General features: G+C 46.9%; 1 protein-coding gene across 1 annotated transcript in view; it reads left to right on the forward strand.

The window, feature by feature from the left end:
• Positions 1 to 23,998, forward strand: part of F13A1 (coagulation factor XIII A chain) — a 156,383-nt gene that overhangs the window by 115,292 nt on the left and 17,093 nt on the right. The window contains exons 11-13 of the mRNA XM_046640491.1: positions 5,714 to 5,867; positions 12,346 to 12,633; positions 19,024 to 19,184. Of these exons, the coding sequence (XP_046496447.1) occupies positions 5,714 to 5,867; positions 12,346 to 12,633; positions 19,024 to 19,184 (603 nt within the window). The remainder of the gene's footprint in view (positions 1 to 5,713; positions 5,868 to 12,345; positions 12,634 to 19,023; positions 19,185 to 23,998) is intronic.

Here is a 23,998-nt window from a genome sequence, read left to right on the forward strand (position 1 = left end):
GTGAGAAGAGAGCAGCATGGCTCTAAGTGTCTGGAGTTGTCTGAATTCCTGCGCTCAGGAAGCACTCAGGAGTTGCTGTTTCTCTTCTATTTTGGCTTCTTCTAATTGGCTCCGTTGCCCTCTTCACACCGTCCCACCCCAAACTCACACACACACACACACACACACACATACATGTGCGCACACACTCACACACACACTCCTGCCTTCTCTCCCTGGCCCTGAGCTGATTTCTGCAGCAGCGTTGACTGGCCCCTAGGGCCACGGTAACCACCCTATTGCTCCAGAAGCCGCGCCTTCCCCAGCTCTGGGCCAGCAGTTCTCTATATACAAACTGTGCAGATGCTTCTCTGCAGATTCTTTGTTCTCAATTCAAAGTTGTTTATTTTGCTACCACTTATTAGATGCAACTCATTTGATAGCATCTCCTATTCTGATCTAAAATTATTCATCCATTCGTTCAAATAACATATAAAACTTTGGAATCATCTTGGCTTCTCTTCTTAATCTTCCTCGTGCATCTTATCAGAAATACCTCCAAAAACTGTCATTCATCCAGCCGCATCGATGATCTCCATCATTACTGCCTCTGAGCTCTGTACAGCACTGAGTTCTCAGAAGTTGCCTCCTAACTCACCCCCCCTTACCCCTTTCCTGCCTATTGTTCAAAAAATCAGCCAAAATTATCCAATAAAAATGTAAAGAAAAACATGTCACTCCCCTGCCCGCAACCTTCTAATGGATTCCCACCACCTTTACGATAAAATTGAGCATAAATCTTTACAAGGTTCTGTGTGATCTGGCCCTTAGTTTTCCTCCCACCCCCATCCCTTGCTCATTTCCTGCAAACCATACTGACGTTCTTACTCTTCTGGAAACATCCAAACATGCTCTTGTTTCAAGGTCTCTACATATACTGTTCTTTTTGCTAGAAAAGCTCTCCCCTACCCTCCAGCCCACTTTGCATGTCTGTTCTCTCACTGCACCCAGGTCTCTGCTCGGGTCACCTCTTCAAAGAGGCCCTCTGTCACCCCACCCCCCATCTAAAATATCACCTCCTGCCCTGTTGTTTTTATCCTTCTACCTTGCTTTAGTGTTATTATTTCTCTCCCTTCTAGAATATAAGCTCCATGAATGTAGGGTCTGCTGGATCCTCATTGCTGGAAGCAAGTTCTGGCACAGAGTAGTCATGAAGAAATACTTGCTGAAGGAATTAATGAAGGAATGAAGGAATGAATGGATCAGGCAAACAAAAGCTGGTGCAGCGTATACTGCTAAGAACAGTATCTCATGGACATGGGGCCAGATGGCACCCTGGAGTGCTGGCAGTCCTTGTGGGAGACAAGGCACATGTATGAAGCAGCAGAGAGCAAGCACAGGGGCCTGGCAGCCTAGCCAGCCCTACAGGCTGACGGAATGGCAAGCATGGGGTGGCCATATGGCGATTGTTCCAGGAAGGCTTGTGGACCACGCAGGCCTCCACTGCCTCCACACGCCCTTGGAGGAGCACTGCTTTCCGTGCACAGCCTGAGATGTAGTTATCTCCACTTGGGAACAAATGAACAAAGAAACTCTGTCCTGGGTCCTGAAAAAGACTCTGTCCTTAGTGGTGAAGAGCGTAGTTTCTGCCAGCAATGGACATATGTAAATTTAATTCCACAGGCACAAGCAGGAGTTTGCAGAGAGGCCTCTCTAGCCTGCTGCCCCAGCCCACCTTTGCTGAACCCCTGGGGCCCTGAACCTTGGCAGAGGCTGTGTAAGAAGTGCCTCTGTCTGACCACGAGGCAAGGGTGTGGTATGCTGAAAATAGCACCAGATTTCATGCTGGGATGCCCAGGTTCTACATGACCATAGCTCTTTCAAAATGTAGGGGGAAGACTAGATGATAATGAAGACTCCTTTTCATTCAAAAGAAATTAGTCTTAAAAATAGGGCTTTTACAATTAGTAATGGTCTACCTACTAGCCCTGCAAGGAAGGTGTTAAACCCAGGCTCAGAGACATGCCGAAACTTGCCCAAAGTCACACCATGTAGGTCCAATATTTCTCCCAGCATCTGCTGCACTTACAACTGTTTTGACACAGAGATCCACCTGGTCTTGGGTGAGGGCCTGTCACTGGTACTTTTTTAAACCCCTTGGTGACTCTAATGTGCGGCCAGGATGGAGAACCAACTATGCTAGTGGCTGGAACCGAAAAGAAAGCTTGCTGATGTCACTTGGGAAGAATACTTTTCCTCCACTCTCCACCTCCAACGCGCATATGCAAAAGCCATTTCATATATGTGTTCTCCCCTCACAAGGGATGGTGTGGTTGGGCTGGCCCAAGATTTTAGCCGACACAAATTTCCTAAGCTGTGCTCAAGGAGAGACAAGGATTTTGCCACTTTCATATTTAGCCTTGTCTCCCTGGAAAACCATAAGCTGCTGTGAGTGTTGTTATTAAGAGGATATTCATCATCATTGTTGCTATAATTTGCAAGTGGAGGAGGGAGCTGTTTGTGCTTGCATGACCTTCTCCAGAGGAAAAGCCGAAATTCTCAGGAGGCTCATTTAAGTTCCCTTAACTTTCTTTTCTCCAAACTGACAAACATTCCTTAGGTGTCTGCCCTGCCATCTCCTATCCTGATTCCTGGTTTAATCTTTCAGGCTGCTGCGTCATACGGATAGCACCACCAGGCCCCGGTTGCTTTGCTGAGGAGTAGGGCCACCACGTATCACCCCTCAGAATGTGAGGCCCAAGTGTGGAACCACTTGAGACCCAAGCACAGAACCATTTCACACCGCATGGTGGCGCTCGAGGTTCTACAGGGAATTTGGGAAAGCCAGTGTGCTGTAAAGGTCATGAGACCTGCCAGGGGCCAGCCCAGGGTGAGGGTCAGGGAAAGGGCTGTAGGCCAACCAGGTTGAGGACCAGGAAATGGGCTATGGGCAAGCCCTGGATGAGGGTCAGGAAAAGGACCACGTGCCAGCTTAGGTGAAAGGTCAGGGAATAGGCCATGGGCCAGCCCAGGGTGACGATCAGGGAAAGGGCTATGGGCCAGCCAAGGGCAAGGGTCACAGAAAGGCCTATGTGCCAGCCCAAGGCAAGGGTCAGAGAACAGTCTGTGGGCCAGCCCAGATCAAGAATCAGGGAAAGTGCCATGGGCCAGCGCAGGGTGGAGGTCAGGGAAAAGGCTATGGGCCAGCCCAGAGTGAGTGCCAGGGAACAGTCTGTGGGCTAGCCCAGTGAGGGTTAGGGAACAAGCTATGGGTCAGCCCAGGGCAAGGATCAGGCAAAGGGCTGTGGGCCAGTCCACGCTTACACTTCTTCTCCACCAGCTCCCGGCCATTTGAGCAGTTTGCTGACCTTGTGAATCTTGATGCCCTCATCTGTAAAACAGAGATAATAATACATACCTCACTGGATTGTTGTTGGAGGTTTAAATTAACTAATTTGAAAATGTTCCTTAAATATTTTGAGTATCCTTAGTAGAATCAGACTTCATGTAAATTCGGAGCATTTTGTGAGAAAGAATAGACTTTCAATTTCTTTAACCTCAACTTTAAATGTTAGGGATCCATCGCCGAGTCTCCCCATTACTTCCTAATGAGCATCACACTTTCACTCAGCTTTGAAGTTCACAAGCCACGCGCACGTAGACCCTATCTCACTTGGTCCTAAAATGTTCTCATGAAACTGACAGAACAAGTACAATTACTTTCATTTTATAGAAGCAGGAATAAAGTTCAGACAAGATAAGGTAACTTTCTAAAAGTCCACATCTGTGATTGGAGCCCACGTGTCTTGAGGCGAAGCCAGTGCATCTCTCAGATACCTTCTTCAGAATGGTTGCACCTGCCAGTCTGCCTTTCATAGCCTTCCTTCTCTCCTTTATTTTTTTGCTTTAATTTATTTTAGTTTTATTGAGGGTATAATTGATCATTTTAAGTTGCGCACATTTAATGTATACATCTTAATGAGTTTGGGCATATGCATATACCTGTGATACCATCACCACAACTAAGGTACTACACATATCCATCACCTCCAAAAACTTCCTTATGTTCTTTTGTGAGTTTCATTTTGGTTTGCTTGTTGGTAAGAACACTTGAGATGAGAGCCTTTAGTTCACTAACTCCTATGCATCTTCCAGGTTTCAACTTGGCTGTTACTTCCTAGCCACTCCCAACCCCTGCCCCCACCCCACCGCCCCAGGTGCTCCCTGGATCTTGGACGTTCCCCTCCAAGGTACTTATGGTACTGCATTACAGGGGTTCTCAGGCCTGGGTGTCCAATGGAATTATCTGATACCTTTCTTTAAAAAATAATAGATTTAGGGTCCCACCCAAGACCTTGATCAATTGATCAGATATCTCTTTTTTTTTTAAAGTTCCCCCAGATGATTCTGACGCACAGAATCTCCCTTCCTAGAGTGTGAACCATATCAGGGCAGTGACTGACTCTATTTTGTTCATCATTAGGACTCTGGCACTTTGAAAAATATCTGACAATACTATTAAAAATTTATTATTGTTATTGAAAACATTTATTGAATGTTTGCTCTGTGTCAAGCACTATGATAAGTAATTTACATGTGTTTATTTCAGTTAATTCTGCCAACCACCCTGAAGAAGGAGCCATTATTACCCTATTTAAAAGAGGAGAGAACTGAGGCTTGGCGAGCAGCTTGGAAAACATTTAGTAAATACATCAGCAACTATTTTCAGCTGGAGCGCCTGACACAGCAGTGCAGTTCCTGTCTCCTACCTGTTTCCATGCTAATAAATGGAACTCCCAAGAAAGTGATTGTAAAGAATACAATAAGGGACTCAGGGGAAATCAGCCTTCAGACACAGATTTAGACATTGTCTCTAGAAAGTGGAGTGATAAGGCAGAACCTTGGAAGAGCGTGGGGGACAGCCCTCATGGCCCCAAGATGCTATTTCCAAGTCCCACAGATAGCATGATTTAGTTGCTAAATTATCAGAAAATCACGTGAATTCCTCCTGAGTAGTCTACTGTTATTCTTCAATTAAAATGCTTTTGGCTGCAAGTAACAATAAAAGTGACTTAAACAATAGGAGTTTAATTTTTCTCCTATAAGAAGTCCTGAAGTAGGTGGTACCAAGTTTTAACAGCATCATCAACCCCTCAAATGCTTCTGATCTTTCTACTCTGTCATCTTTGTGTTATTGGCCATGTTTCTCTTCACTGTCCCGGGACAGCTGTAAAAGCTCCAAGCATCACATCACTTCACATGAAAACATTCAAAAGCAGACAGGGAAGGGCAAACTCTCCAGTGTACTGCCCTCCTTTTATAAAGGAGAAAAAGCTTTTGCAGAAGCCACCCAGCAGACTTCCTCTTCTTCCTATAAGCAGGTCACACAGCCACAGCTAGTGTAAAAGAAGGCTGGGAAAGCAAGTAACAGACATGGTGCTTTCAGCTCTCTCTTAAGAGCTGGAATTTATCAGCAAGAAAAAGGGGAGAAAGAAATGATTGATACTTAAACAACTGATAATCTCAGCCCCAAATATTCTTAATTTGAAATATCTGATGATTAATCTAAATTAGATTCCCCTTTAGAATAGTTTTAAGATGAGTTTAGCCCTATGAATCCAGTGTTATTGAAGAAAGGAACATGTCAACTCCAGGTGACTGCACCATTGAGAGTTAGAGATTTTGGTGATAAGGACATTTGATGATGGCTAATGTTCTCCTCCCTTGTTTTTAGGTCAACAGTGATGTTGTTTACATTACAGCTAAGAAAGATGGCACTCATGTGGTTGAAACTGTTGATGCCACCCACATTGGGCAATTAATTGTGACCAAGCAAGTTGGAGGAGATGGCATAAAGGATATCACTGATACTTACAAATTCCAAGAAGGTAATTTACTACAATCGAATGAAGATTTCTTTGCCCAAGTCCATTTAGCACTTACCCACTGCCACTATGAAATGTATTCCAGAGAATGCATTGGCATTTGCAGCATTTGATAGTTAGGGCAGAAGTATGGACTCTCGTGAGTGAAAGACACATCACGCCCACAATATTTCATTGTCGTTTGTTTGTTTGAGGAGAATTCCCCTTAATGTGGCTTGTGACATGATTTGATTTAAAGTCATGTCTATTTTAACAAAATATAGAATATGTTTTTGCTCATAAAATATGAAAGAACCTTAATTTTTAAAATCCTATTAGAAAACATTGTATACCTAATGTAATTTTAGTTTAATAATAGAAATTTAAATAACTATTCACATTTGTTTAGTACTTAACACGTTATTTTCATATATATTGTTCCATTGAATTATCACGGAAATCCCTTGAGGTGGATAATGTAATATTAATAGAACGGTGCAATCTCACTAATTCAAACCAATTAGGTTGAAGGCCCATTTCAATTATGAAATAATGTGAAGATGGTTTTGTTAACTTTTATTGTGTAGAATGTTTCAGATGAAGCTGTTGAGTTCAGTTCCGTCTCGATCAGTACTGAGTGCCTCCTCTACACCTGGAATTGTGCTTGGTGCTGGGGATTCCTGCAGGGGGCAGGACCTCATTTCTTTTCCTGGCCAAGTGATAGGATCCTTATGTAAAGCGGGGCTTTAAGAACAAAGAAGAGGGGAAGTCAGTCCAACCAGGAGATTCAGAAAACGCAAAGCTGGGTGAGAGAAATCACAGACCATAGTTAAAGAAAGCTGGCCAGGAGTTTCCAGGCAGTGGGAACATGACCTAAGGCACAGAGATGTGGCGCGGCTGGTGTGGTTAGGGTCCTATAGGCATTGCCAAAGCATCAAGCTTGGAGAGCAGAGTGGCCGGAGACAGAGCTGCCCACGTTCAGTAGCGGACAGGAGGTAGAGGACCTTGGGTGTCTTGAGGGGGAAGGAGGAGTATGTTTCACAAATGATTCACCAACAGAGATTCTGAGGAGTGGCATTTATTTTAGTGAATGGATAAAAATGACAAGTAATTAGCATAAACCTAAATATTCATCATTACTCCCGAAGTGCAAAGGAGTGCAGAATTTGTTAAGTATTTTAGACATCTCTGCTCTTATTTACCAAAGCAATTTGCACTATAAAGAGAAAGTTTGCTGAATTGAGAACTCTTGTGCATAGTATTAGAAATTGAGGTTTCTGTCATCTGAACTAGTGAATTTTGCTGTATTTCCAAAATGCTTCATCATTCTCTTCTGTTGGTTATCAGCCATTGCACAACATAGATACAAAACATATTTTTGTCTTTTTGACTTTTTCCTAAAAAGAGGGGGGAAAAGTAATGAATGTGAAGGCATAGCCATAAAAACAATTCAAAAATTGTTTTTGTGATAAAAAAGCATAAGCATAATAAAACAAAACAAACAAGCAATGACTTCTTGTTATAGAGTTACAGGCAAAAAGGATTGGAGAGGAAAAAGAAAAGTCCATAGGAAAAGCGAAAGAAACTAGCTGTAGCGTTCATTCATTTATTCATTCATCCATTCAACAACTTGCTGTCAGCCACTTGCGATATTACCAGCACTGTGGAGGGACAGAGACATACGCAGCCTGCCTTCCCCTCTAGCTGGAGAGATGGGCAGGAAGCAAGCCCTCCCCACTGGGTGCCCTGAACAGGGGTGGACCGATGCTGCAGGGCACAGAGAAGGGCATCCCAAGACAGACTCCAGACTCGGGGATCCTAGAGGACAGTAGTGATGGGCTCACTGAGACAGAAGGACAAATAGGAATTGGCCAGGCGAAGCATGGGGAAAGAGTTCTACAGGAAAAGGCGGCAGGACAGGGACTGCTGATAAACTGTCCTCATAGGAAAGAAGCACCGACCACACAAGAGAACAAGAGATGAGATGAGCGACCAGCTGTCTTGTCTAAACCATACAGCAGAATGCCGCCAACTGTCAAGCACAGAGGTGGCAGTGAAGGCCAAATCAGGGTCAGATGTCAAGCGAAGAAGGACCCAAAAGCAGTCTACGAAAGAGGAGTCAGGGGTTTGGCGAGGGGTGGACTCCATACTAAAACAAATAAAATGTGCGAACTCTGAATGAGGAAGTCGTCTGAAGTCCACGCCTCCAGTTTAACAAGAAGGCAGGGCTCAGAGAGGTGGACAGTGCGGGCATCTGGTCTAAGCAGAAGAGCCCCTAACCTGCATAGATATTTGTAAGAGACACCTCATCCTGCTTCTGGGCTGGAGTTTGATCCCAGGCAGATAATTAGCCTCTTAATCAAGGATGGTATATGCATTTCAAAGTCTAACTTGGGGAATGACCAAGTGAGCGCTATCTGGAGAGGGATGCTGAGACGGCACCCCGATGTGGTGGGCAAGAGCGAGTGACTGTTGCTGTCTGCCGTGGGCACCTAGGAAAGGACTGCCAGAATCCAGGGTGGTGTATCTGCCACCCTGATTCTCATTAGTGAATCTCGCACATAATTTCTCTATCTGCAAATGCTGAGTGTGGCCACCAAAATGTGGCCATGAGTGAAAACATGGAAAAGAAATTATTACTAGATTTAGGAATTTACTATTTTAATTAACCAAATTGTGGAAAGATCATTTTTCACTTTGACAAACTAAAGCTTAATATTAATTTTATGCCTTTTTAAAAATATGATTAAGAAACTATAAAATTTTGAAAATGAGAATTCTTAAAACTTCTCCTGCACCAATATATCCTCTTTTATGATGGTATCTGGATTCCATTTCCTCTCTGATCCATCAATTATTCCCTCTGTCACTTGTATTTTCACCTCTCCTTCTCCATTAGCTCCTTCTCATTAGCATTTAAGGAGGCTTGAGTGTCACTTGTGTTAAAATAAATTTACAAACCCCCTTTCCAACAGTATATTCCCCAGCCAACGTGCCCTGTTCTCTCTTCCTCTTTGCCTGCACAGCCAGGCATCTTGTGAGAACTGCCTGCACCTGGCATCCAGTCGAGTTCCTTCTCCTTCCATTCCTCACCTACAGTGCTGAGTTCTGCTACCAGCATAGCCTGAAGCTCTTCTTCGCAAGGTTACCGAGGCCACCTGATTGCCACCTGGAATAAACGTTTTGCAGACCTCAGCTAGGCTGACCCCTTACACTATTTGAGGCTATTGCTCCTTCCCAATTCTTGAAAGTCTCTCGGCTCTTTGCTTCTATGATGCCGCTTTCTCCTGGTTCCATCCCAACCTACCTGACTCTTTTTTCTGTCTACTTCTGCAACTCAAAGCTGCTCCTTCTTCAGCCCCTCTGAATGCTACTTCATTCCAGGCTTCATTCCTCCCCACGCTAAACTCTTTCTATTAGCTGTTGTTAACATTCACATTTATACTGACCACTCCCAAGACTGTGTCTCCAGCCTAGACTCCACTTTTAAACTCCACATTCACCTAAATGTCCCACAGGAACCCGAAACTGGGCCTTCCTAAATGCACCTTCTCACACTCCCTTCCCGCCCCCGATCTGTTTCTCCTCCTCTCCCCACCACGGTGAAGAGAACCACGGTCCACCCAAACTTAGCAACTTGAGAATCAGTCAAGCCACAAATCCTCTAACTGTCCCCTCTGAAATAGGTCAGATTCATGTCCCTCCCTGATCTCCATGGTCACGCTCTGAGAACGAAGTGGAGTCAGGGTGGAAAGCCCTCAGCACGGTGCCTGAATGATAGCAAGTGTCCAATAAAAGTTAGATTCCCCTACTGCTGGTAATTCTAGAATTACTACCATACTACTACTCTTAGCTTCAGCCATGATTGTTTTTCTCCTGGGTACCTGCTATAGCTTCCCGATTCTACCTTCCCTCCTCATCCTCTCTTTCCCTCAGTCTAACTGTGCATTGCTGCTGAGTACTGGGGAAAGGAAAGAAAACCAGGTAATGTGTTAGTGAGGGATCAGAGGGCTGGGGTTGGGACACGTTACACAGGGTAATGGAAAGGGGGACATTCTGAGAAGGTGGCATTTGAAGTAAGACCCAAAACTGAGAAGAAGCTTTGTCGAACACAGAAGGTGCTCTCATTACATCCCAGTTAAGGGAAAGGTGTTTGACCGTGCTCCTGGAGGCCTCACGGGAAGCTCAGAAATTACTCTCTGGCTGTAGACCATCTCTTACGGCACTAACCTCCTGGCTCTGAATTCTGTAAGCCGTCAGAGCACTGGGCACAGCCGCAGAGAGACGGCCATTTGGCGAGCTCAGGGGAGCCCCGCAATGCTTGCCTCATTTCTGGGCCTGCGCTTCCTGCAACAGCACCAGCCTGCCTCTGCCTGGCAGTTCCTGCTCACGGGGCCAGGCCAGTCCCCAGAGGGAAGCCAGAGGTTCCTCCACCCACCACACGCTACAAAGTCTCTCCTAGTCCCGCTAGCCTCCCTCTGCCCCTGCCTCTCCTCGGCCAGCTCAGCCTCCCTGCTCCACGGTGGCACCTCTCTGACCAGGCTCCTGCTGCTGGTGCTGGCCTGCTGCATTTTGCCTAAATGCATATTTGGTGCCCATCCAAAACGATAATCATGAATGCTCTCTTTCTCATGGAGCTATTTGCCAGACGCTTTCAGCTAAAATAGTTCACTGCACTTTCCTTGTCGTAGCCCCCCCTTCCCTTTGCTATAGTCTCCCTCCTATTGATCTGTAAACATGTGCTCTAGCCAGAGCTTGGCCTAGACCAATTGTTTTTGGCACATTCTTGCAGTCATGACAATCAGAGAAATCGTTAATACACACACTCACACACACACACACACACACACACATCCATGTTTGTTTCAATACCTGCTGGCATTTTCTCTGTCTTTGCAAAGTCCTCATAGCTGCCAATTCTTATGCGTGTACCACCTCTAATCCACCTGCCAACTCGATGACGCAGGCACCCTTATTTTACAAACAAGGAAACTGATGGTAATAATACACCTGCTCTGAAGAGTTGCTCCGAGGATTAAGTGAGATAATGCACAATACGCCCATCACACAGCACCCATCACGTAGTCAGCTCTCAGTGATAGTTATTCTTGTTAATTGGCCTCCTCATCTCCATTGCATTTCACTATTAGCTAAGTAAAGTGGAAGACAATATCTTAAAATTAACGTAACTATAAAAGACAGCATTTTTATTTCAAAGTGATTTTTTTTGCTAGCCATTCCCATGACTAGTTTTTACAAGGCAAAGAATTTGCCTCTGTATCTTGCACAATTCACTAAGCTGTACCCAAAGGTGTCAGGATGGTAACGAGAGTAGCGGCCGTCCCTCCACACCTCCTCAAGGCCTGTCCCCCAGGGCCAGCATTTCGTCCAGCGCTCTGTAAGGGATGTTGGCCCAGCTCAGAGCAGCAAGCTCTGAGGTCTAACTTACTCCTGTATTTCTCTCCTCCTCACCTGCAAAAAGCTATGTTTTCTTCTTCCAGAGCCCGCCCCTTCTCCTCCGCTCCCTACCTTCCTCTCCACCACCGCCTTGGAAACCCTACATAAGACATTTTCTTAGAAACAATGCACAAATCTCAAACTGCACCACCAGATGCCAGCAAGTGTCCTTCAACAAAAATGTGTTTAGGGTCAGATGACTTTGGGAAATCTGGTGTTACAGTAAGCATGTCCTCACCGTCGGGCTCAACCTCAGAACCTCTGATGGGCTAATGGATGTTGTGAGCATGCAGGAGGCACTAGAGAACCCAGGGGTCTCAGGGGAGCTGGGCCATGAGTCCCTTGCAGGGAAGGCGTGCTAACGATGTGCTGGATCTGAACGTCTGGGAGGTGCTGGCTGCTATTTGGGAAAACTGATGTCTGCCCTCTGCTGCGAGCAAATGGCGACAGAGGAAGGAGTCGAGGCAGGGAGGGAGCTGCCTTAAGGTCGGCTCAGCAGGAGCAAGTGGGACAAGGCCCAAGAGGGAAGAGAGATGAGGAAGACAGGTCTTATCAGGGAGACCCACGAAGAGGAGAAAGCGCATATTGCAGAAGGTGGAATGGCAAGATGCAACTATTGCCAAAATCTTTGCTTGGAGATCCCCAAATTCTAGCTATGTGGCTGGGCCTTGGGGAGGGGAGCAAATAGATAGTACAGTTAGGGAAGAGTTCCTTTTTGCCAGTTCTACCTACTGAGCCCTGAAATAGTGGCGCCAGAGAAACAACCGCAGAGGAAGCCCCTCAGCCACTCTCTTTCAGATAGGACCTGATGGTGCTGCTGGACTCGACCACCTGGCCGGGTCATATCTCTCGGGCAACTTGATTTTTGCAGACTTTGTAACATGGGAATAATGATGACCTCTGCCTCAAAGGGAAGCTGTGTGGCTTGCAGAGGCAATCCAACAAGTACAGCCCACAGTGCCCGGATCACAATGTGTTTATTAAGGTGACCTCCTCTTTGATAGATTGCATTTATTCCATGTCATTATCTCTGCATCTTTCCTAGGTCAAGAAGAAGAGAGACTGGCCCTAGAAACTGCCCTGATGTATGGAGCTAAAAAGCCCCTCAACACAGAAGATGTCACCAAATTGAAGTCTGATGTTGACATGGACTTTGAAGTGGAGAATGCCGTGCTGGGAAAAGACTTCAAGCTCACCATCACCTTCCGGAACCAAAGCCCCACTCGCTACACCATCTCAGCCTATCTCTCAGGCAACATCACTTTCTACACTGGGGTCTCCCATGTGGAATTCAAGAACGAGACATTCAAGGTGACGCTGGAGCCCTTGTCCGGTAAGCTAATGAGAGGGACTGTTCTCCCTGGGACATGCTCTCTGCTTCCCTGTCTGGCTTGGTACTCTCACCCCCCACACACAACTTTCTGTCAAAGTTAAAGTTCTACCCCAGAGCTCAGGAGCATGGACCTCACGGGAGACTCACTTCCTCTCGAGAGGCCTCAACTTTCCTTTTCATGTATCATGCATAGAAGGGAACACTGAAATTTTCAAAGCCTAGAGCCTCATGAGTTGTGAAAATTAAAGGTAACTTAACTTCTTGTTACTCAAAGTGTGGGCCGAGGACCTGAAGCATTAGCATCCCCTGGGAGCTGGTTAGAAATGCAGTCTGTCAGGGTGGCCCAGTGGTGTAGCAGTTAAGTGCACACGTTCTGTTTCGGCGGCCTGGGGTTCGCTGATTTGGATCCCGGGTGCGAACATAGCACTGCTTGGCAAGCCATGCTGTGGCAGGCGTCCCACGTATAAAGTAGAGGAAGATGGGCATGGATGTTAGCTCAGGGCCAGTCTTCCTCAGCAAAAAGAGGAGGATTGGCGGCAGATGTCAGCTCAGGGCTAATCTTCCTCAAAAAAATAAATAAATAAATAAAAATTTAAAAAAAAGAAATGCAGACTCTCAGGTGCCACTCCAGACCTATTGAATCAGGATCTACATTTTAGCAAGATCCCAAGGGGACTGGAGTACACAGGGAAGTTTATGAAGCACATGTCTCAGAAAGCAAGCCCCCTGGTGGTGTCTCTCTCCCAGATTAAGAAAGGCTTTTGGGGGCTGCCCAGCAGGAATGGTGCGTTTGCTTCATCTAGAAGGCAGGGAGAGCTAAGCTCTGCTTACAGGCTGTTTCTGAAAAATGATCTGTCTGATCTATAGGGGCAGGAGAGAGCCCATCCATGGGAGAGGGGACTAGAGACTCAGGATGCACTGCCCAGGAGCCTCTGAAGGACTTTGTTCTCTCTGCCACCTCTCGGGGGGCCTCTTTCTCATCCTTAATCCCTTCCAGCATCCTTGCATACATGCCCTTCTAATGCTTCTTCTTCACTATAAAAATTCAGAATATTTTAAGCAGGATTGGGATCAATGTGCTGCAGCTTCTGCTGTGGATTGCAATTTCAATCAATTTTACTTCCTGGGATACTAGTATTTAGTAGGCATAACAGTTGGCCACACAACTGGCAAAATGAGCCAACCGGAAGAAACTGGTCCCCAGGCAGAGCATGTCAAGTTAGACGGAGCAGGTTGGAAAGGACAGGAACACTTCGCCACACCAGATTTTCAGTGACCTGACATGTGGCATTGAAAAAGAAAAGAAAAAAAAAAGATAGGTGAATAATAATTTCTACAAAGTGGAGGCAAACAAGACTAAGGGCCCTCTGGGATGACCAACTCACGCATCTCAATTGTGTTCAAGCTTCCTGGATTCGCTGTCTGTCCCAAGCCACAGGAAGTGCCCCTGTGAGTCTTCCGAAAGATATTCGCAGAAAAATGGGGAACTATTGCTAAAACTCCTAATTCCAAGAAACCTGCCTAAACTTGAAGGAAGCAAATCTCCCTAGCTTTAGTAATGTAGCTAATGACTAGGAAATGGCCACGGTATTTTCTTTGGAAACCGGAAGATCTAGCGCTTTTCTATCCCTGGAGGTAAGAAAGGTAACTGTTATAGAAAAGAGCAGTCAGTAAAGGACTCAAGGCGAGAACAATCATCGCGATTGTTCAGACCGGCTGACACCGTGGGTTTCAGGGCCGGAACCCTGCAATTAGACAAATCTGGATATAAGGTACAACTATATCACCCACTAGCTGTGTGTCCCTGGGCAAGTTACTTACATAATCGGAGCTCACCTTCCTCATCCATACATGGGAACAGCACCATCCACATCACAAGGTTGTTGATTCACTCCCCAAACCTTTATTTAGTACTTACAAGTCCAGGTACTGCTGTATGCTAGAGACACAGCAATGAACGAGACAGAAGTTCCTGCCCTCGTGGAGTTTATGGTCTTCTGGGGGCTCGAGAATAAGCAGTAAAATAGTGACAGAGAATAGGAAATGCATGTAATACGGAAACATAAAGTAGGGTCAGGGGGATGGGGTGCTGGTGGGATGGGGTGGTTGGGAAAACCTCTTATAGGGTGACATTTAACAGAAACCTGACAGAAGGGAAGAAGAGAGCTTTCCAGCTAGAAGAAACCATAAGTGCAAAGGCCCTGAGGCCAGAGCACATCTGATGTGTTCGGTGAGCAGCAAGGAGACCAGAGTTGGGAGCAATGGCGGTTCCAGGAGAAGAGTGGTGGGTACAGGCTGTGTAAAGAATTGTAGGCCCTTGTAAGGACTTTGGCTTTGATTCCAAGTAAGCCAGGGAGCCATGAGAAGGTTTTGCGTAGAAATGGGGCATGATCTAACTTAGGTTTTGAAAGGTCACCCTGGCTGTGTGCTGAGAAGAAACTACAGGGGAAGTAGGGCTGAAGCTTAGAGCCTGGTTAGGGTGCTATTGCAAGAGCTTAGTGAGAGACGGCGGCATGGTGAGGCGGGGAGGCAATGAGAACTCATTAGGGCTGGGTCTGTTCTGAAGGTCAAGCCCACCGGCTGGTTGACAGATTGGATGGTGTAGGAGAAAGAGGATGTGGAGGAGACTAAATGAGGTAATATATGTGAAATACCTCACAAATGGCAGTCTCTCAGTAAACGTTAACTTCCAACACGTTTACATTTGGGGAAACTGAGACTAAAAAGACGAGTTGATGTGTTCAAGGCCACACACAGCAATTAGAGGCAAAGTGGACGAGAGCAGCCAGGTCCCATTCAGGCAACGACAGTGAGCCAGGTCGGTGTAACCCTGGGCCCTAAGTGGGTCAGCTCCCTCACAAGTGCCCCTGGTGCCTGCAGTCCAGCTGCCTCTCACTCCCCTGGACAGGGAACAAGATAGCATCCTTTCCCACCTCACAAGAGACCTCTCTCTCAATCTCCTTCCCCTTCTCTCCCTAATCCAATGAAAGAACGAGCTTGCCTGAGTTCTCAGCTAGGATGGCGTGATATATTAGCCCTCTCAGTCATCTCTCTAGGGACAGCTACCTAAGCCTGACTCCGCATTAACACACGTCCCACCCACTCGGCCAACCTCAAGGCTTGTCCTGAATGTCTTGAAGGGAGTAGGAGACTGTTTCTTGCTTTACCCAAGGTAGGTGGCATCAACTGTATGCAACAAATTGCATATTGCAATCTAAAATAAATTGCAATATATTTCAAAAAGACTGTGAGTCTAGATGTTGCTCAAGCGGGTCAGAGTACGTTCCTAGGAGGATCCACTGCAAAGAAAGTTTTCCAAGTCAAATGGGAGGCGTACTTTCTAGATCAATGATTAAAGGAAATGTGTGGGCTAGAATCAGCTTGGAAGATTTGAATAACTTAAACCTTCCAGTACCTTCAAAGGTGCTATCATTTCCACTTGGCTATATTTAGTTTTCTTTGCTTTTTGGGAAAGAGATGAGGCGGCTCCAGTCTGTGTCTCCCTTGGCTTTCCCGAGACACCATCAATGATGTTGGCAGGATCCCAGCTCCACCACTCATAGAATGAAAATCTATTCCTCTTTCTCTTGCCACGTTTAATAAACTTTATCTAGAACAATTTCTTGTGTGGTGGCAAAACACAGCACTTACATAACGTACTATTTCAGGAGCACTGTTCTCTTGGGCTTGGAAGCACAGCCCAGTTTCTTTAGTGCTGGGATTTAGAGAATGTTCTGCCTCCGAGCATAAAGGGGTCCTGATGCTGCCATTACAAAGGTAGCAAGAGCCACTGTAAAGATTGGTAGAAAGAAGTCTGGCATATCTCACCAGCCTAAAGAAACCCAGCGGTCAAACACAGCCCTCCAGAAATAGCCAGAGAAGTCCATTTTTTTTAATTATTACTGGAGGCAGCTAGAGGCAAAATACACGTTCTTCAAGGCCTGTCGTTTTGCTACTCCATCTGTCCAGGTGTGGGGGAGTGAAACACAGTCCCCATGTGCTCATCTGAGCTTGTATCCAGTTGAGGCACAGAGTTTTATTTGTCTGGACAGTTCGTTGCTAGAGGAGCGAGGAGGAAGCAGAGTCCAGGCTCACGCCCGAAGAAGGCAATATGAGTGGGTCCTTAAAAAGGCAGAATTCGAGGGCCAAGGTCAAGGAAGGTCATAGGTTCAAAAGGCTGGCTATCACTGGAATAGGACTGCCCCAGGAACCAAGCCAAGTTGTTTAGTATTTGTCTAGGATGGACCAATATATTCTAACAATTCTGCATAGCCTGGGGCAGGCTTTCTCAGCTGAGGTGCCACTGACATTTCAGGCTGGGTAATTGTTGTGGGGGCTGTCCTGTGTGTTGTATGATGTTTACCAGCATCCTTGGACCCTACCCACTAGATGCCAGCAGCAATTCCCAGTTGTGACATCCAAAAATGTCTCCAGACATTACAAACATCCCCTGTGGGAGCCAAATAGCCCCAGTTGACAAGCACTGGTCCAGGATGACCAACATTTCCAGTTTGCCAGAAATTGGTGGGTTCTGGGGTGCAGGACTTTCCGTTTTGAAACTGAGACCATTGTAAGTCCATCCTAACTCTGTCCTAACCACACCCCTTCTAGTGCTAGAACTTCCCATCTCTGGGAGCATCCCAAACTTGAATATGCATCATCTGGGCATCTTACTCGAATACAGATGCTGATTCAGCAGGCTGGTGTAGGGTCGGAGAACCTGCCTCTCTAACTGGCTCTTAGGCGATAGCAGTGCTGCCTGTCTGCAGACCACGCTTGGAGCAGCAAGGGCCTGAGTTAGAAGGGCCGTATCTCCACTCGAACCAAGGCTTCCACGAGGCTGATTCTGTGGGACTCTCCCCACTTGTTGGAGTGGTGCTTCTCAATCCTGACTGCACAGTAGAGTCAGCTGTGGAACTTTTAAAACAATGCCTGGGCCCCAAACTCCAAGATTCTGATTTAATTGGTCTGAGGTGGGATCCAGCAGGGCAGGTGTTTGAATGTCCCAGGCGATTGTGATGTGGAGCCAAGACTGAGAGACTTGGCTTCAATCAGAGGGCTGGAGGCGGGCGGTCCCAGCACCTACTCCCTGTGAAGAGACTTTGGAGCAGATGATGAGCGTGGTCTGATGCTCCCTGGCCTGTAAGCCAGCGAGTCAGAAGGCCTTCCCTGTGCCCTGGCGCTCGCTCCCATGTGGCCTTCCATCCTGGCTACAGGACAGCTGCTCATTATGGAGGGCTAAGACGAACTACCCTCTGCACTTTGAACTATTGACCATGGGAGTTATTTCCTTCAGTAACTTCTGCAGGAAGGAGGAATCTTTGGTAAAAGGCAGATGTTGGGCAGGCAAGCAGCAGTGGAGATATTCAATTCCATGGGCATGTGTTCCATGCGTGGGGATGGAGGCATGAGTCACCCATCTCCCTGCTGGACCTGCAGGCTGATGGCAAAACCCAGCACCTGGCTTTGCCCAGGTAGCAGCACGTGCTACCTCGTGGCCTGGGCTCGGCCTGCAGAACTATCCTTTGCTCTCTAGAATCCTGGGCTGTGGGAAATGGGAGTGATAGAGAAAGTGGGCAATGCAGCCAAATAGCACCTCTCTGCTGTGGCCAGAGCCACAAGATAGACCCTTGTCCTCAGCCCAGAGGGTAAACGGAGGAAGCCGGGACCGCTCCCCATCCTCCAGACGTCATCCTCACTGGCCTGTCCCCAACACCTGAAAGCTAACATCAGTGACTTGAGGAAACAAGCCTTTGGCACAGAGATCTTTGAAGTTACAAGTAGGAGAGGGGGTTGGAGAGAGCTGAACGCCTATGGTGAAAACTGGTTTCAACAGCTTCTTTCTCTTAAATAGAAAAATCGTGTCAGATTGGGACAGAAAAAGCTGGAAAGAAAATATGAAGCATTACAAGGAAAAGGTTTAGACAGTTGACAGTTTTGCTCAAGTTTTGCTGGTGGCCTGTGTGAGACATTTCTTATCACGTGAGGGGACGGCGCATGGAACGGTGGCCTTGGACTCCACCACTCCACATCTGCCATCTCGGGATTGCAGCTGCCCTAATCAGCCAAAGTTAAATCCCCTTGGTCCTTGATTTTAAACATCTTTGTCATGGCATGGCGTTTTACAACAGCAAAGGCACTGTTTGGAAAATCTGACACATTTTCTCAAGTAAGACTTTACTGAATGTTAAATTTCCAGCACATTCTTTCTTTATCCGGGAAGCAGGAGAGCTTGTCCCTGATTGCCTCTTTATTCTATTTGTTCCTCACCTCTGCTGTGTTCCTGGTGGATGCTGTGCTAATGTGGAAAAGGTGGGGGCACTTGGGGAAAAGTAAATCAGATCCTATCTCGGGTCTTGATGCCTGGCCTGTTTGTTTTCCTCCTGCCAGTCAAGAAAGAGGAGGTGCTGATCAGAGCGGGCGAGTATATGGGCCAGCTGCTGGAACAAGCGTCTCTGCACTTCTTTGTCACGGCTCGCGTCAATGAGACCAAAGTTGTTCTGGCCAAGCAGAAGTCCACTGTGCTGACGATCCCCAAGGTCATCATCAAGGTCAGTTTAGAATCTCAGACAAGAAAAAAAGGCAAGGCTGTTGATTAGACACCCAGGTTTAGTGTGTTTTAGTGTGTGTGTCTTGCTCCAAAGAAAATGGAGCTAGGATCCTCCTGTTCTTTGAAAGAAATAAACCGCCCTATATATAGACACACATATAACACTCTTCTCTCCTCTCCAGATTTAAATATATAGATGTGGCTGCAGATATAAATATAACCTGTGGGTATAAACACACTTGTGGAGGAAGATAAAGATGTGTAATGGATACAGATGCTTAGAACTCTGTGTCTTCAGAATAAAGTGGGTCAGGCCTGGCAAAAAATGGAAACTGCCTGAATCATCTCCCACCTGCATTTGGGACAGTACTATTGTTCATTGAGACATAATTTTATACAGTATAATGCACAAAGTGAAATGGCAGCTTGATGACAATGACTTTTCGTATATGTATACATCTTGTAATCACCAGCCAGATGAAGATATAGAGGATTTCCAATAGCCCAGAAAGTTCCCTCTTGTCTTTTCCAGTCAATGACCCCCTCCCCATTGCTAAGATAACTACTTTTCTGACTTCTAAAACCATAGGAGTTTTTTGCCTGTTTGGCTAGTAGTATTAGCATTGTCTTTCCATTTGCCACCAGAAAGATCTGCCCAAATGGCTCAAAGGAACTTGGCAGAGGAGGGCTCAGGATGGGTGGGAATGGAAGACCAATATGGTAGCCTGTTGGCTCCCACTTCTTAGGAGCACTCACAGCATCTGTAGCCACATCCCTGAGATACCTTCCTGCCCTATGAGCAGAAGCCCAGGGAAGCCCTTAGAGTATGACATCTTAGGCAAGCCTGATCCAAGGCTTAGAGACCTTCTCAAGTCACTGGAGAACATTTTTCGTGAAGTGATTAAGAGTGATTAGCACAAACCTTAAGCTGCATTCCTCTAAAGTGATAGATAAATCAAAGTTTTACAGTTGCTCATATTGTAAATGTCCCTAGTGGTGGTGAGGGGGGTTGACAATGGGTGGGGAGGGGGAGGCAGGCCTTGTGTCTTTTCAATCATTTGCTGTGAATCATTTGTAAAGCTGTTAACTGCTGTGTAGCATTCAAAATGGCAGCTTTCACTGGGTCTAGTGCCATGCGGGTGGCGCTTGAAGACTCCCATACAGTGAGTCACCCTAGCACGAGGCTCATCCAAACACAGACAGGTGGTGCCCACCGAGGAAGAGAACCCCAGACCCTTCATTTCTAGAAAGGCTTAACTCATCATGTCTCTTTGCCTCCTTCACCCCGGTCACTTCCCACAGGCCCATCACAGCACCATCTACACAAGAGGCCTTAAGAAACAGAATAAAAATGAGAGCTTGCAGGGTCTGCAGGCAGAATGGGAAACAAATGCAAAACAGAGTAGTGGTCCCTCCAGAGGTGCCATCAATCCTGTGAGAACGTGAATTCAATAGTATAAGGCACTGGGTACTGTAACCAGAGCGGGCCTGCCCTCCACCCCCCAAAGGGCAGGCTGCCCTCATGGCGGCTCTCCCTGGAGACAGGCAGGGGTCCCTCTGCAGGCCTCTCCAGATACACAGGGAGGCATCCTTTCCCATCCTCATTCGTGAACTCAACCTTGGAGTCTCTCCCACCAGAGGCAAGGCCTACATGCTCTACCTAATTACGAACCAACAGCTTGTCCCTGTGAGGGGCTCAGGAGAGAGCCCTTCCAAGCTGTGAATGCTCAAACCACAGCATAAAATAGAATTTAATTGCACCGCTGATAATAAACTGGTTGTATAAAGGAAACTAATAACTTTCATCTTTTAGACCTTATTAATTTGAAGGATTGTTTGTCATCTTCCAGGTTTACTTAAAGAGCAGTTTAATTCCTCAGGGGCAGAATCAAAATACCTTCTCCCACAAGTTGAGTGACATGTGCAGGGAGGGTGTACTTTAAAAAGAGTTATGTTTTGTTTTTTTAATTTCCGTAAAGGGATCGGGGATGCTGTTCCTGGAGGAAACCTACTTGGTGGTAGGGCCATTTGACTGGGACTCAAGCACAAGGGAGATGGAAATTCCAGCTTCTGTTCAGGGCCAAGTTTGTTCAGGAAAGGAGGCAGCAGGCATCCTCACAAAGACTATGCCTCAACCACTGACCTCATTAGCCCTTAACCCCAAGGATGAACTGAATCCAAGCAGGGCAAGAGGTGTTCCTGGGTAAAGCACTGCACAGCCTAAGACACCCAGGTGTCCCTGAGCTGTGAGAGGCCCTGCTTCCAGAATCTCTGGCTAATGGACTGGGAACCTGGGATGCTGCTTAGCTGACTGCAGATATGAAATACAGAGCCATGGCATCCAGTCCTGAAAGTGACTGAGGGCGGGAAAGAGGACACAGAGAAAAGGAGGGGAGGGGGAAAGGGAGAGGAGAGGAAGGGAGGGGAGGGGAGGAGAGGAGGAGAGGAAAGAAGGAGAAGGAAAGGGCAAGGAAGGGATGGAGAAGAGGAGAGGACAGGAGGGCAGGGAGAGGAGAGGAGAGGAAAGGCGGTAAAGGGAGGAAAGGAAGGGGGAGGAGAAGAGAAGAGAGGAAAGGACAGGAGGGCAAGGGGGAGAAGAGGAGGAGAGAGGAAGGGAAGGGAGGAGGAATGCTGGAGGAGAGGAGAGGAAGGGGGAAGGGGAGGGCAGAGGAGGGAAGGGAAGGGAGGGAAAGGGGAAGGGGAGAAGAGGGGAGGAAAAAGGGGGTAGGAGAGGAGAAGAGGGGAGGGGAGGAGGAAAGCGGGAGAAGGAGAGGAGAAAGAAAACGTTACGCTGCTTATGCTGGGGACCTCAGGGAGAGAAGTCAAATCAATCGAATGACACAGGAGTCAGAGAGGGAGCTAAATGCAATGAAAGGACAAAAGCACAATGTCTCAAAGGTCCAGAATTACCTAGGGCACTTGGGCCCAAATTCTAGGAAAATGCTAGAACCCTTCATCAACCTCTTTGATTCTGGGACGGGCCCACAGCTGTCAGAAGTTCTCCAGGTCGCTGCCTGCGATGAGTGTGCGGGGCACAGGGTGAGCCGATGCAAGAGACAAAGGATGAGAGGACATGGCCCTCCCTCCTGTCCTCAGCTTAGGGCACGAGACGGGAGCCCCGCACACGGTAATGGCAATGATAGCAGCTGTGAATTATTGAGCTCTCTCTTATTATACTTCTCTTGTATCATTTAATCCTCATTACCATCCTGCCAGGTGGGTTTTATTGTAATCCCCACTTTGCAGATGAGAAAACTGAGAGGCCCGGAGAGGGTAGTGCCCTATAGCATAGTGGTCAAAACACGGGCTCCAGGACCAAACTATCTGAGCTCAATCCTGTTTTCTTAACATAATAACTGTGACCCTGGACACATCACTTTAGTTCTCTTAGCTTCTGTTTCCTCATCTGTAAAACAGAGACAATGGCAATACTTACTTCATACGGTTGTTGTGAGTATATATGAGTTAATGAATACCTAATGCCCAACTCACAGGAAACGCCCAGTATATGGTTGGTGTGATTGTCATTATTACTGTTCATAAGCAACTTGCCCGTGACCGCGCGCCTGATAAGGGAAGGAGTGAAGCTTCTAACCCAGGTCTTTCTGACTCAGAAGTCTGTGCAGGTAACCACACAGCTACATTGCTCTCACAGGGGAACTTTCACAAAAGGTGGCAGATGGTGACCGCCTTAACAGAGGGCCTGTGTGTTTCAAGAGAGGAGAGGTCTCCCAAGGTTGAGTGGAGTGGGCAGCAGAAATTGAGGCTGTGGAACAGTGACAATCCTCAATGAATGGATGACATTTCAAGCAGCAGAGATGGATGGAGAGACCACCCCAGATCCTAGGAAAAAACATAAGCCAGGGCAGAAAGAGCACGCCAGCAGGCGAGGGGAGCAGCTGCAGCCCTGCGTTGGCTGGAATGGAGGCTCCAGCAGGGACAAGAAAGGCAGCTTGGGGCCATTCTGAGATGAGCCTAAGATTTTTGGATCAGAGCTTTATAACTAACTCTATGAGCAAAGAGGCTTCAGTGAAGACTCCAGAGCATGACTGTGACATTACTGTCAGCTCTGCCCTCCCAAGAGTCAGAACCTCCTTTCCTTCTCCTTTCTCTTCAAAGCCTTTGCCGAAGGCACTGTCTCCCTCCGGGAGTCCCAGGCCAGCCTTGAGACTGGAGTTACCTGGCAGCTAGTTTGCAGCTGTTCTTACAACTAGCTCCCTTTTTAGGGCAAATAGAGTCCAACCTGGGACGATATTGGGCCCACCTGTATGAATCCACGTCATTGTCAATCAAAGCTGTTAGGCCAGTGGACAAGTACTTACATCCTGCTGGACCCGGTCTTGGAATGCATTCATCCCCGTGACATAAAGACGGGGACTGGGTTAAATTGTGCTCTCGGTTAACCATTCCTGGCATCCACCGTGGGATGAGGCATAGTGTGATCTTCATATGGAAAATGGCAGGGAGAGACATTCATTAAACTTTAATGAGCACACATCTCTTTTCTCATGCTATCAAAATATTTTGATGAGAAAAGTATATTTTACTAAAATCAGACATGGAATTTTTCTGTGCCTTCCCGTGCATTGATTGTTGTAAGATGCTTTAAGTCAGGAAAAGACTCTAGCATTTTGATTTTTGGAGAGGATGGGGGCAGTGGAGGGGATTCAGCTGGTCTCCAGGCAAGAGACTGGTTTGTCTGGCATCTGGTGTGTAACAGGGAACAGCGTTTTGGTGGTTTCTCCCATTCTCAGTTAACAGTGAAGGTTTCACAGTTTTTGTGTCCTCAGGCAAGTCAACTAGAGTGAGACCACC

The sequence above is a fragment of the Equus quagga genome, chromosome 15 (assembly GCF_021613505.1).
Source record: "Equus quagga isolate Etosha38 chromosome 15, UCLA_HA_Equagga_1.0, whole genome shotgun sequence".
Taxonomy (NCBI): Eukaryota; Metazoa; Chordata; class Mammalia; order Perissodactyla; family Equidae; genus Equus; species Equus quagga.